Genomic DNA, 14,338 nt, shown 5'->3' with positions numbered 1-14,338 from the left:
AATTCTTTCTCATGTTAACGAGTGAGTGAAACCCCAACAATGTCACAGGAAGCTGTTTCTTTCCAGTTCTTAAGTGGGTGAGTCTTTGTGTCTCTGGGTCGGAGGCTATCTGTGAAGGGTTAATGGAGGCCATCTTCAGCTGGTCTTCTTTGAGATAAGTTAATTGGGCATGGGTAGCTGCTGGCCCTCTTGACCAGGAAGTCATTTATACTTAACTCCTTTATAAAGCGGCAGGGTTGATGAGGCTGACAAGAGCTTCTCTCTCCATGCTTCCCTGCCTGCTTGCCTGCCTCAAGGGCAGTGCTGGTTCCTAAGCCACTGACTTGCAGTGACAGAGGGACAGGGAGTTATTTGATTTTCCCCTCAGAAGTGTGAGTATCTTTCTGAACATCAAAACTTGGATTGTAAAACACCTACCCCATCATAGAACAAAATGGAATTCATGTGGTCCTTGGAAATGATGATATTTCCGTGATGACGATCAGAAAACAGAAGGCCATTAGAGAAGAAATGTACTTTTCCTGGAAGGAAAAGAGAGCTGGTCAGAGCTCCGAGGGCTGGATCCTAGTGGCCAGTATCACAGTGTTCTTCCTGCAAGTCCTAGGGCAAGCCAGAGTGGTAACTAGAGATCTTGTGCAGTGCTTAAGTTAAACAATCTTGAGCTTCTGGTTCAAGATGGTGGAGTAGAAGGACGTGTACTCATCTCCTCCTGCGAGAGCACCAAAATTGCAACTAGCTGTTGAACAGCCATCAACAGGAGGACGCTGGAACCCACCAAAAAAAGATACCCCACATTCGAAGACAAAGAAGCCCAGCAAGATGGTAGGAGGGGTGCAATCATGATAAAATCAAATCCCATACCTGCCAGGTTGGTGACTCACAGGCTGGAGAACAATAATACCAAAGAAGTTCTTGCACTATTGTGAAGGTTCTGAACCTCATGTCAGGCTTCCCAGCCCAGGGATCTGAAAAAGGGACCGGGAATCCCCAGGGAATCTGGCCTTCAGGGCCAGAAGGATTTTATTACAGGCCTTCCACTGGACTGGGAGAAACAGACCCCCCAGTTGTGGAGGGCACAAACAAAATTTTGCACGCACCAAGACCCAGAGGAGAGGAGCAGTGACCCCATAGGAGACTGAAGCAAAACTACCTGCTAGTGTTGGAGGCCTTCTTGTGGAAGCGTGGGTCAGCAGGAGCTCGCCACAGGGACAGGGGCACTGGAAGGTCTCCCTTGGAGTAAACCCCCTTGGGGTTCACCGTTAACCCTACCATAGAGGCTGTAGACCTCAGGGCTGTGTTGCCTCAGCCCAAACAGCTACCAGGGAGGGGGTGCAACCCCACCCATCAGCAGACAATTGGATTACAGCTTTACTGGGCAAGGCCCTGCCCACCAGAGCAAGACAGTTTTTCTCATCACCAGTCCCTACCATCAAGAAGCTTACACAAGACTCTTAACCTCATCCATCAGAGGGCAGACAGAAGCAGCAAGAAGAAGCACAGTCTCACAGCAGCTATAACAAAAACATATTACAGAAAGTTAATCAAGATGAAAAAACAGAAAGTTATGTCCCAGATGAAGGGACAAGATAAAATCCCAGAAAAACAACTAAATGAAGTGGAGATAGGCAACCTTCTAGAAAAAGAATTTAGAAAAATGATAGTGAAGATGATCCAGGATCTCAGGAAAAGAATGGAGGCAAAGATTAAGAAGATGCAAGAAATGTTTACCAAAGACCTAGAAGAACTAAAGAACAAACAGAGATGAATAATATGTAGGAGTCAATAGCAGAATAACTAAGGCAGAAGAATGGATAAATGACCTAGAGGACAGAATGGTGGAAATCACTGCTACAGAACAGAATATAGAAAAAAGAATGAAAAGAAATGAAGACAGCCTAAGAGAACTCTGGGCAACATTAAACACACCAACATTCACTTTATAGAGGTCCTAGAAGGAGAAGAGAGAGAGAAAGAACCTGAGCAAGTATCTGCAGAGATAATAGCTGAAAACTTCCCAAACATGGGAAAGGAAACAGTCAACCAAGTCCAGGAAGCACAGAGAGTCCTAGGAAGGATAAACCCAAGGAGGAACACACCGAGACACACAATAATCAAAATGACAGAAACTAAAGACAGAGATAATATATTAAAAGCAACAAGGGAAAGAACAAATAACATACAAGGGAACTCCCATCAGGCTATTAGCTGATTTCTCAACAGAAACTCTACAAGCCAAAAGGGAATGGAATGACATATTTAAAGTGATGAAAGGGGAGAACCTACAACCAAGAATATTCTACCCAACAAGACTCTCCTTCAGATTTGACAGAGAGGAATCTAAAGCTTTCCAGACAAGCAAAACTTAAGAGAATTCAGCACCACCAAACCAGCTTTACAACAAATGCTACAGGAACTTCTCTAGGCAGGAAACACAAGAGAAGGAAAAGACCTACAGAAAATAAACCCAAAACAATTAAAAAAACGGTAATAGGACCATACATATCTATAATTACTTTAAATATAAGTGCATTAAATGCACCAACCAAAAGACACAGACTGGCTGGCTGGCTGAAAAAGTGAAATGCATGCACTTACACTTACCATATCACTCTGCTTGACCCCCCAAATTGTATATAATTACTTTATATTGTTAAGTTAATCATGTTCCCATTATGGCTTGCAATTATAATTATATTTTATTTTTTGCCTGGCTATTGATTGTGAAAACTGATAAATGTCTTTTACTGTTGTGATTATGTAACTATTACTCATTTAATACCATTGTATCATGATCGATCAACAGAAAAATAATAGAACTCTGTATCACCAAAACTAGGATCTAACAGAAAAACCTGTAATAACTTTTTAAAATCCAGATGCATATTAGAATTATCCTGAAATATTTTGAAGAATAAAATTGCTCTGGTATTGTTTTTTTTCTCCAGAGCTCCAGATATGTTTCTAATGAGCAGTCATGTTTAAAAACAACTGGACTGTAAAAACTTTTACTTTTATCTAGTTTGTTTCACTTTTTCTATTTCATATTCAGTGCTTCCGTTTCATTATTATTTTCTCCAACTGCTCCATCTTTTTTTTTTCCTATCTTTTTTTTTTATGTTCTTTCTCAAGCCTTTATGAAGTGTAGTAGAAAAGCTTTTGTATACATATATATAAATATGTATAATATTTTAGAAAACTGATGAGTTTTTGCCTAACTAAAAAAATTTTGACATTTTGATTCCACTTGTTTGAGTTAGTATGAATAGAATGCTAGATTTCTAATTAAAAAATAGACGTGCAGCAAGAAATAAAGGTTTACTGTACAGCATAGGGAACCATAGTCAATATCTTGTAATAACCTATGATGGAAAATAATTTCAAAAATAATCTATGTGTATTTGTATAACTAAATCACCTTGCTGCACACCTGAAACAGTGTAAGTCATATATATTTCAGTAATACATATATTAAAAAAATAAAAACAATCTTTATGCTGAGCCCTCTGCTCTGAGAAAGCCATGTATCCTCTGAGGGCCTCAGAGAGAAATGAAGCATCAGATACAGTCTTTGCATAAGAATCAGAAAAAACAAGTGAATAAGCTACCAGCTGATGAAGTGAAGCAAAATTCACATTCACATATGGGTGTCTTCCAGGAAAATATACTAAAAAAGACTTTGGGTATGTCTGCTCCATTACTAAGTTTACAGATGCTCCTTTCTTCTATTTTGGCAGAAGCTCGCTCAGCTCTGAAGAGACCACATCTCTCACTTAAGGCCCAAGAAAGGGCACTGTGGCCTCAGCTGTTGAGGACTGGTAAAGGGTGCTGAAGGGCCCTTGCCAGCATAGGAACATGTGCGTTAGGCAACAAGTGTGTTCTACTGGAGGCTGCTGTTCTGTAATTCCCCAAAACAAGATGGGTGGGACATAGACACTGAGTGTGGGTTTCTTATGACAAGGATTCAGATTTAAGGAGAGCTGCTTGCTTCCTAGGCAGCCAAGGTTACAAAGCAGCTCAATACAGGCCCTACTGAGTAGATCACAGAATGATGGACAATGAAGGTAATAAGGATTAAGGCTGGGCCTGGGCTTGCTTTGGAGACCCAAATGACACAACCAGGGCACCCATAAAACCACTAGGTAAAGTTGTTCTCTGGAACTGGTCCAAGCTGGATCCTTTCTGTTCCTGTAATAGCCTTTCTTTTCATGCTTTCACAGAGAAGAGATAGTGTTTCTTAGAGCGCAAGGCAAGGCTAAGGGAACACCACCAGTATGCTAAGGCAAAGTTGGTGGCTCAGAGAGTAAAGCATCTGCCTGCAATGTGGGAGACTTGGGTTTGATCTCTGGGTTGGGAAAATCCCCTGGAGAAGGAAAAGGCAACCCTCTGGAGAACGAAAAGGCAACCCACTCCGGTACTCTTGCCTGGAAAATCCCATGGACAGAGAAGCCTTGTAGGCTACAGTCCATGGGGTTGCAAAGAATTAGATACGACTGAGTGACTTCACTTTCCAGAGAAGGCGATGGCACCCCACTCCAGTACTCTTGCCTGGAAAATCCCATGGACGGAGGAGCCATGTGGGCTGCAGTCCATGGGGTCGCAAAGAGCTGGACACGACTGAGCGACTTCACTTTCACTTTTCACTTTTATGCATTGGAGATGGAAATGGCAACCCATTCCAGTGTTCTTGTCTGGAGAATCCCAGGGACGGGGGAGCCTGGTGGGCTGCCGTCTATGGGGTCGCACAGAGTTGGACATGACTAAAGCGACTTAGCAACAGCAGCAGCAGCAGCAGCAGAGTGACTTCACTTTCACTTTTTTTTCCAAGGCAGAGGACATGAGACTAAGAAGAGGGATTGATTCCTTGAGCTGCAGTTCTAAAAAGTTAGCCCCAAAGCTCTGGAAGGCTATAATGATATGAAGAGCAAAGGCCAAGTTTTGAAGGTTTCCTGAGGAGGTGGGGTTTCAGGAGGCACAGAGGGGCCTAGTGAGTATGTGTGCTTGTGTGTGTGTATTAATGAGGTGTGGGGAGGAATGCGAGAGGTGGAGGCAGTTTTTAGGTACAAGAGGAAGGTTTGAAATCTGAATATCAACTGACGAACTAGATGAGTAGTCAGAGGGAACTAACGGCATTCTTACCAGCCAGCCCAGTTCAAAGCACTCAATGGTTTAAGTCCAATAAGGTTCCCACCCACTAACAAGTAAAACCTAGCCTCACCTACACAGAGTCTTGCCCTATGGCTCTCCTGAGTGGGGGTTCCTCATGCCCCAGCCTCATCCTGCACTCACACCAAGGTTTGTCACTGCTGTTCCCAGACCATTCCCTCCCCTTCTGGCACAACACTTTCACTCCCTTAGAGACTCAAGCCTCTCCTTTCCTTCACTGCTCACATCTACTGCCCTCCTAATTATGCCACAACACTTTAAATAGCTTCTGAATGTGCTCACAGTCTTCTTTTCCGAAGCCAATACTCCCTTTCCCTCTGAGATCTGGCCTTGCTGCTCCTCAATCCCAGCTCCACAGCAGTAAAGCAGCACCCAGAATGTCTTAACTTCTGAAATCTTCAGCTCCAGAACCTAATCTCTGACTACAGTATGGCATCATCCTTTTAACTATCTCACTCCCCAAACCTCATTCTGTGATGTCACTGAGCCTTCAAAGCCTTTGGTTACCTCATTTTCTCTAACTGCTCAAAAATTTGACTTTCCTCTCAACTATACCCAGGGCTGATCCACAGGGACAGGGATGGGAATAGATTTTACTCATAGCATGTCATATACATTATAGTTTTGCATCTTTGCAACTACCAGTGGGAGGGAATAGTATTCTTAGAGAATTGATGGGGAAACTCAAAGTTTAGCGAGATCTTCCCAAAAGTCACAGAACTACTTGTTAGTGGAGGCAAGTACAGAACACAGGTTTGTCTGATGCCAGAGCACTGTACATACTGGCCACTTCAGTTCTCTTACATTTTTCCTTCACTTTTGCTCTCTCCACAGCCCATCTGCTGCTAACTGGATGAGGTACCTTCTCTGCTTCCTCAATCTCAAAAAGCCTTCAAGTGCTGCCTGGCAGTCCCACCATTGCTACCTCTGTCTACCAATTCCTCCAGGGAATGGCCAAAACCCTCAGCACTCTCCTAACACCAGAACTTCATAAACTCCAGCTACAAGATGGCTTTACCTACTGTTACAGAGAGGGATCAACAGGTGTAATCAGGTAGCAACTGTTCCCCACCTATTGCTTCTGGGCTCTTCCATGTCCTGGGGTCACTGTCTACCTATGTATCTCTAATGTGAAGCTTCTTAAGAACAAGTACCAACTTAAAGACCTCCTAGACAAACCTCAAAATTACTCCAAAGCTTCCAGAAAAGAGCACAGATCTGAAAGTTGGCATATTCCACATAGTCACTGGGATGATGGGAAAAGAGGCAGATCAGGGAGGTCATCTCCAGCACTTTTTCTCCCTCTAGATTCTGAAGCCTCAAAACAAAATGGAAAAGAGGAAGGGAGAAATTCACAAGGCAGTATGGAAAAGCACTCACTATGGGGCCTGATCCAGGGCAAGGACTCAGTACACAAGAGCTGATTATAGTACAGGTGCAGAGACTGATGTCGCAGCTACCCATTAGTTTTGCTCTGGGAATAGTAACATGTGAGATAACTGAAGTCCATCACTGGGTGGTCTGGTGCCAGTACCCTGGTCTCTCAGATCCCAATCCACTTGAAGTAGTAATGCTTTAGGTATCTGTTCTGGATTCATGACTGTCAAACTGTGGTCTGATGGGATATGCTTTTGTAGGGGCTTCTCAGTGACTGTGGGAGCCAAATCCTAAGGCCTTCTCCCTGTCTTCTTATCTAATCATTGGTGCCTTGCTTGATGGGCTCCGTCATTCCTTCTCTATTCTGTGAGTCTGAAAACTCAAGGTAAGAGGAAGTTCACACTCAGTACCCAAGGAGCAAGGGGACTACATCAGGACTACTATTGACTTCTACATCCCCAGAAGTCTAACAGGAGAGGAATGAGCCCTCAGGGAAAAATAAGACACCAAGCATTAATGAAAAAAATTTGGCTTTTTCTCCTTCGGACAACAGGCTGTACAAATAAAAATCCTCCAATGGCCCAGCCTGTATAAATAGGGAACACTATCACTGCTGGGAAAATATGATGCAATGGGTGGATACTCTTCATTCTGTATGTATGACAATATGTGAAGTACACACATATGGTTTAAAGAAAAAAAATCAAAACAACAACCCTTGATGCCTAGACTGCACCACTCAGCCTAAGAAATCAAGTATTCCTCGTGCCTTTGAAGCCTCCTGAGTGTTCTTCCTCAAACACACTCTTCCACCTAGAGGGAACCAACATCCCAAATTCTATACAGTTTCACCATACTTCAACATATCTATAAACTATATATGACTTAGTCTTGTCTGTTTTACTTTCATACGGATGGAATCTTAGCACACATTTATTCTGTGACTGGCTTACCTCTTTCAACATCCTATTCCTGAGAGTCATCCACACCATAGGTAACATGCAACTACGGGTATTATGTATGTTGTAGGTATATGCTGTCTAATTCATTCATGGTCAGTACTATAGAGAAGTTTCTTTTAAAGTGTCCTTCAACAGCTTCATATGGGCCCAAGGGAACACATGAGAGGGTACATAATCAAACAGATGGCCACTGTCTGGGCCTTCCCATCACAGGAAGGTGAAAGCTTGGTCACCAGAATTCTCAGACTTTATGTGTCAATAGTATTAGCATCTCTGCTCCTCACTGCTAAATAATCTCTGTCTGATGGAAAAAATACTCTGAATCTGTAAATTGCTACAGGAATAATGAAAGTGCTGCCTGAGCATCAACCATTCACTAGGCTTGTAGAAGATAGTAGATATATAGTCAATTGATATTCAACAAAGGTACAAAGACAGTTTAAAGTAAAAGGAGAGTCTTTTCAACAAATGATGCTAGAAAAAAATGGATATTCCCATGTAAAATAATGAATATCAATTCATACCTTGCACTGTTCTGCCCATTCCTACCAGCCACAGTGGAAAACCTCATGCTTTATAGGGATGGCAGCTAGAGTTCTCAGAAGGATTTTGACTCAGTACTGGGGTAAAATTAGTTCTAAACTAAATGCTACTCTGCCTCCTGCCTGACAAAGCTTAAAAAGAAAGGCCGAGATAAGACTAGAAGAGAAATATAACAATTATTATAATTGTATCACATAAGTTCAAGGCTAGAGTAAAGACAGAACTATGCTAACTTGAGACGTGAAAGATGTAAAAAGGATCTAAACAGAACTTGTAGAGATGAAAAATACATTTCCTGAGAAGAAAAAAAAACACTGAGTGAGACTAATGACATGAGACAACTCTTGAGAGGTTAGCTATTCCATGGTACTGCTGCCTCAGATTTCATTTAGTATGGCCACGTGGCCTGCACAGGCCTTAAACTGACACTATGGGCTCTTCATGCAAGCACATGTCCTAGACAACAGCCTGCAGAGTCACAAGCAAATGTAAGTTCCTAATAAGACTTTCCCAGCAGCCCTTGTCATCAAAAGTCTTCCCCGAATCTTTAGTGTCTTCCCCTTGTGTGCCCCTTATATAGTCAAATTGACTCCATCACCCCATGGAGCTTACCAAAACCTCCACTCTCTTTGGTTTGAATGGGCCAGTTTGGCCTTAGCCTGGGAAACTCAAAGCACTCCACCCACAGACTTTAATAAAGGCACATACCCCAGGTCTAGCCCGAACCTTGCTTTGACCCCTCTCCCCTGCTTGTCTGTGTGACCCATCAGCGCATCCCATATACTTCCTCCTGGATTTGTGAATAATACGCTTCTCTATTTCAATTTCTTTAGTGGTCTTTTGTTGGACCTGGCTCACCATCCAGCACCTTGTGTTCCAATTAACAAACGATAATTTAAAAAACTCGTAACAACAATGCAAAACAAAAGATTAGTAAATCAAAATATGCAGAAAATATGCAAAATAAAACACAAAGAGAAAAAAAGACTAAAAATAATTGTACAGAGAATCAGGAGTGGTGAGACAACTTTAGGCAGCCAATTGTATGTAATTGGAATCCTTGAAGCAAAGGGAAAAAGTTGAAGAAATAATGAGCAAAAAATTTTCAAGTCTGAGGAAAACTCTAAATCCATTGATTCAAGAAGCTAAATAAATCCCAAGGATAAGCAACAAACCACAGCAGTCACATAAAGATCAAACTGCTTAATATCTATGATAAAAAGAAAGAAAATCTTCAAAGCAGCTGGAGTTATATAGAAAGGAACAGAGATAAGAATGACAGTAGATTTCTGCTCAGAAACAATGTAAGCAAGAAGACAGTGGAGTACAGCTACATCTGTAAAGCCCAGAAAGGAATGGTCAACCTACTGTTCTTTACCAAGTGAAAATATCTTTTCAGAAGTCCTGGAGGTTGGAACTTCTGAAATGGCTGTGAGGAGTCTGGAAAATTCTCTCCCCAGGAAAAAGCCATAAAACTGGACTGACTGTCAAAAACAAAAAGTTAAGGACTCTGGTAACAGACCAAAGTTATACAACAAAACTGAGATGCATTTAAGGAATTCTACTGAAACTTGGTAAAAATAGTAGAAATTGGAATATTTTAGCTTGAGGCTATTCACATTACCTCTCTTCCAGCTCCATGGTGCAGAAGTCTTATGAGGGAGTGAGGCAGGCTTGTCAGAGTGGCTGACTTTATTTGGGGGCAAAGCACAGAAAATTCCACACAAAGAGATATCAAAACTTGAAGCAATCATAGTGGCAAACATTAAGGGAGGACCAACATACCAGAGATCTCAGTGCTGGTTGATACAACCAGCCAGAAATGTAGCAGGGAAGTCAGAGGACTGAGATAAAATAGACGGCAATTACGTCTTTAGATACAGCAAGAAAGATGTGTTGCAAGGCACTGTCTAGTGCCAGGTGCACCAAGGGACATATATGAGAATGCTCACAACAGCACTGTCTACAACAGCGAAAAACTATAAAGAACCCAAATGTCCACCAAGAGTCAAAAGGATAAACAGCATATCTTCACACAAAGCAATCCTATGGAATCATGAAAATGAATAAACTATACGACTACACAAAACAATCTGGATGAATCTGAGGATCAGAATACTGAGTAAAAAAGGCAAGTCCCAGAAGAACACGACAGAGTATGATTCTAATTTGTATTTAATTAAAAAATAAGACATTGTTTAGGGATATAGGTGTATGTGGTAAACTCTAAAGCAGGCTCCTGGGATTCCCAGGAGCTCAGTGGTAAAGAAGCTGCCTGCCAATGCAGGAGACACAAGTTCGATCGCTGGTCCAGGATGATCCCACATGCTGTAGGGCAACTAAGCCAGTGTGCTACTACTACTAAGCCTGTGCTCTAGAGGCCATGAGTCGCAACTACTGAGCCCAAGTGCTGCAATTACTGAAGCTCTGCAGCCTAGCCTACAGAGCCTGTGCTCCACAACAAGAGAAGCCACCATAATGAGAAGCCTGCACACTGCAACTAGAGAGTAGCCCCCACTCACCACAACTAGAGAAAAGCCTGTGCAGCAAGGAAGATCCAGCACAGCCAAAAATAATTAAAAAAAAAAAAAATGACCCTTGATAAGGTCATCATTTAATAAACAAATAAATAAAGCAGGCTCCAGAGGATTAGGTATTTGGCAGCCAGCCTGACCAAGGTCAGCAGGGTGGGGAAGAGAAGGGCATATAAAGGAAATGAATGAACAGAAAGCTGCATAACAAAAAGCCTTGTGATAGCAGAAGTCACTAACTGAGGAAGAAAAAATTTAAACAGAACTGGAAACATTTCAAGGTAAAGGAAGTACTATTCTTTTTCACTGGGCCTTCCCTAGACCGAAAATTAAAAGACCTGGACCACCCTCCAGATGTTATCACTAACTTGTACTATAAACCTCAGGCGACTTTTTCACCTTCTATGGGGCTCAACATATGAAGATCAATCAATATAAGCACAATGGTGATTTTTTAAAATGTCTTCAGAGGTAAATCTGCAACAGGCAGATTTACCTAGATCCAAAGGATATTTAAACTTCAGGACCCCTCACCTGCTTAAGCCCCCTTCCAAGGCCCAGAGAAGAGACCTATTTTATGTGTTACTTTCCTTACAAGAGCCCCAAAGAATTATAAACTTCAAGTCCTATAAAACTGACCTGAGCCCTAAAGTGGTAAAATACTTAACACACAGCCAGAGGGCACTTCTATTTAAATTCTCTGCTCCTACTGAAACCTCTGGCCTCAGAAAACCATCTCCTGATTCAAACTACATTTTCCTCAGAAACTAAGAAAGTGTGAAATCTAAGCTCTCAGGTGTGTGACAAGGTTCGAGAAATTCCTGGTTTGTGTGCTTTATTCTTGTGTAGACGCTTGTTCCTTGGAAGGAAAGCTATGACAAAACTAGTTATTGCTGTTGTTCAGTTGCTAAATTGTGTTCGACTCTTTGCTCCCCCATATACTACAGCATGCCAGGCTTCCCTGTCCTGCACTATTTTCCGGAATTTGCTCAAATTCATGTCCATTGAGTCGGTGATGCCATCCAAACACCTTATCCTTTGTCACCCTCTTCTCCTCCTACCCTCAATCTTTCCCAGCATCAAGGTCTTTTCCAATGAGTCAGCTCTTCACATCAAGTGGCCAAAGAACTGAATTTTCAACTTCCGCATCAGTTCTTCCAATGAATATATTAAGCGTTAATTTTCTTTAGGATTGACTAGTTTGATCTGTTTGCTGTCCAAGGGACCCTCAAGCGTCTTCTCAAACACCACAGTTAAAAAGCACCAATTCTTTGGCACTCAGCTTTCTTTACAGTCCAACTATCACATATACACATAACTGCTGGAAAACCATACCTTTGATTATACAGACCTTCATTAGTAAAGTGATGTTTCTGCTTTTTAATATGCTGTCGAGGTTGGTCATAGCTTTTCTTCCAAGGAGCAAGCGTCTTTTAATTTCAAGGCTGCAGTCACCATCTGCAGTGATTCTGGAGCCCAAGAAAATAAAGTCTCTCACTGTTTCCACTGTTTCGCCATTTATTTGCCATGAAGTGATGGGACTAGATGCCATGATCTTAGTTTTTTTGCATGTTGAGTTTTAAGTCAGCTTTTTCACTTTCCTGTTTCACTTTCATCAAGAGGCTATTTAGTTCCTCTTCGCTTTCTGCCATAAGGATGGTGTCATTTGCCTATCTGAGGTTATTGGTATTTCTTCTGGCAATCTTGATTCCAGCTGTGCTTCATCCAGCCTGGTATTTCACATGATATACTCAGCATATAAGTTAGAAAAGCAAGGTGACAATATACAGGCGTGACGTACTCCTTTCCCAATTTGGAACCAGTCCGTTATTCCATGTCCGGTTCTAACAGTTGCTTCCTGACCTACAAACAGGTTTCTCAGGAGGCAGGTAAGTTGGTCTGGTATTCCCATCTCTTGAATTTTCCACAGTTTTTTAGTGATCCACAAATTTACCTTGATTTGTGGACCTAACATTCCAGGTTCCTATGCAATATTGTTCTTTACAGCAATTGGACTTGACTTCCATCACCAGTCACATCGACAACTGGGCACTGTTTTCACTTTGGCTCCATCTTTTCATTCTTTCTTCAGTTATTTCTCCACTTTTCTCCAGTAGCATACTGGGCACCTACCGACCTGGGGAGCTTGTTTTTCAGTGTCCTATCTTTTTGCCTTTTCATACTGTTCATGGGGTTCTCAAGGCAAGAATACTGAAGTGGTTTGCCATTCCCTTCTCCAGTGGACCACTGAAGAGTTTTGTCAGAACTCTCCACCATGACCCATCCATTTTGGGTGGCCCTACATGGCAATGGCTCATAGTTTCACAGAGTTAGACAAGGCTGTAACTCATGTGATCAGTTTGGTTAGTTTTGTATGACTGGTTTTCATTCTGGTCTGCCCTCTGATGGATAAGGATAAGAGGCTAGTGGAAGCTTCCTGAATGGAGAGACTGATGTGGGGGAATCTGGGTCTTGTTCTGATGGGTGGGCCCATGCTCAGTAAATCTTCAATCCAATTTTCTACTGATCGGTGGGGCTGTGTTCCCTCCTTGTTGTTTGGTTGAGGCCAAACTATGGTAGGGGTAATGGTGGTAATGGTGACCTCCTTCCACAAGACTTTTGCCTACACTGTTGTATTCAGTGCCCCTGACCCCGCAGCATGCCACTGTTAACCCACGCCTCCACCAGAGACTCCTGGACACTCAAAGGCAAGTCTGGCTCAGTCTCTTGTGTGGACACTGCTCCTTTCTCCTGGGTCTTGGTGCACGCACAGTTTTGTGTGTGCCCTCCAAGAGTCTGTTTTCCCCAGTCCTGTGGAAGTTCTGTAATTAAATTCCACTGGCCTCCAAAGTCAAATTCCCTGGGGATTCTCAGTTCCTTTGCCAGATCCCCAGGTTGGGATATCTGTTGTGGGTCCTAGAACTTTTTTAACACTGCGAGAATTTCTTTGGTATAATAGTACTGCAGTTTGTGGGTCGTCTGCTTAGTGGCTCTATGGTGGGGCTAATGGTAACCCCCTCTAAGAGCTTAGGCCACATACCACATGTCCCAGGTCTGCTGCAGCCAGAGTCCCTGTCCCTGTGCCAGGCCACTGCTGACCCATGCCTTGACTGGAGACATTCAAACACTGAAAGGCAGGTCTGGCTCAGTCTCTGTGGGGCCTTTGGGTCCTGGTGCACACAAAGTTTTGTTTGAGCCCTCCGAGCATCTCTGGCAGTTATTGGGTTTGATTCTAAATGTGGTTTTACCCCTCCTACCATCTTGCTGGATCTTCTCCTTTGCCCTTTGACATGTGGTATCTTTTTTTGGTGGTATCCAACATTCTCCTGTTGATGGTAGTTCAGCAGTGAGTTGCAATTTTGGAGTTCTCGCAGAAGATGAGTACATGTCCTGCTCTGCCATTTTTAAGTTACTTCTAAGTGAGCATGTGATTTCCACCTGATTTAATTTTTTTAGTCCCAAGGGTTCAAAGCCAGAGAAAAGGCACTGGTCTGGGCTGCTGGCATGTTCATTCTTCAGAATCAACTGGGAATCAGTTCAAAGGCAAATCAACAAAAGTCCTGTATAGTCAAAGCAATGGTTTTTCCAGTAGTCATGTATGGAAGTGAGAGCTGGACCATAAAGAAGGCTGCTGCTGCTGCTTAGTCACTCAGTCGTGCCCAACTCTTTGTGACTCCATGAATTGTAGCCTGCCAGGCTCCTCTGTCCATGGGATTCTCCAGGCAAGAATACTGGAGTGGATTGCCATCCCCTTCTCCAATA

The 14,338-nt window shown here is 42.6% G+C and overlaps 1 protein-coding gene across 1 annotated transcript in view; it reads right to left on the bottom strand.

Moving 5' to 3' along the window:
* DNAAF9 (dynein axonemal assembly factor 9) overlaps window positions 1-14,338 on the bottom strand; it is a 220,709-nt gene that overhangs the window by 49,148 nt on the left and 157,223 nt on the right. Inside the window, exon 24 of the mRNA XM_055544328.1 lies at window positions 418-521. Within this exon, the coding sequence (XP_055400303.1) occupies window positions 418-521 (104 nt within the window). The remainder of the gene's footprint in view (window positions 1-417; window positions 522-14,338) is intronic.

Source organism: Bubalus kerabau, chromosome 13, assembly GCF_029407905.1.
Source record: "Bubalus kerabau isolate K-KA32 ecotype Philippines breed swamp buffalo chromosome 13, PCC_UOA_SB_1v2, whole genome shotgun sequence".
NCBI lineage: Eukaryota > Metazoa > Chordata > Mammalia > Artiodactyla > Bovidae > Bubalus > Bubalus kerabau.
The sequence above is the reverse complement of the archived record's forward strand: the minus strand, read 5'-3'. Positions and strand labels throughout refer to the sequence as shown.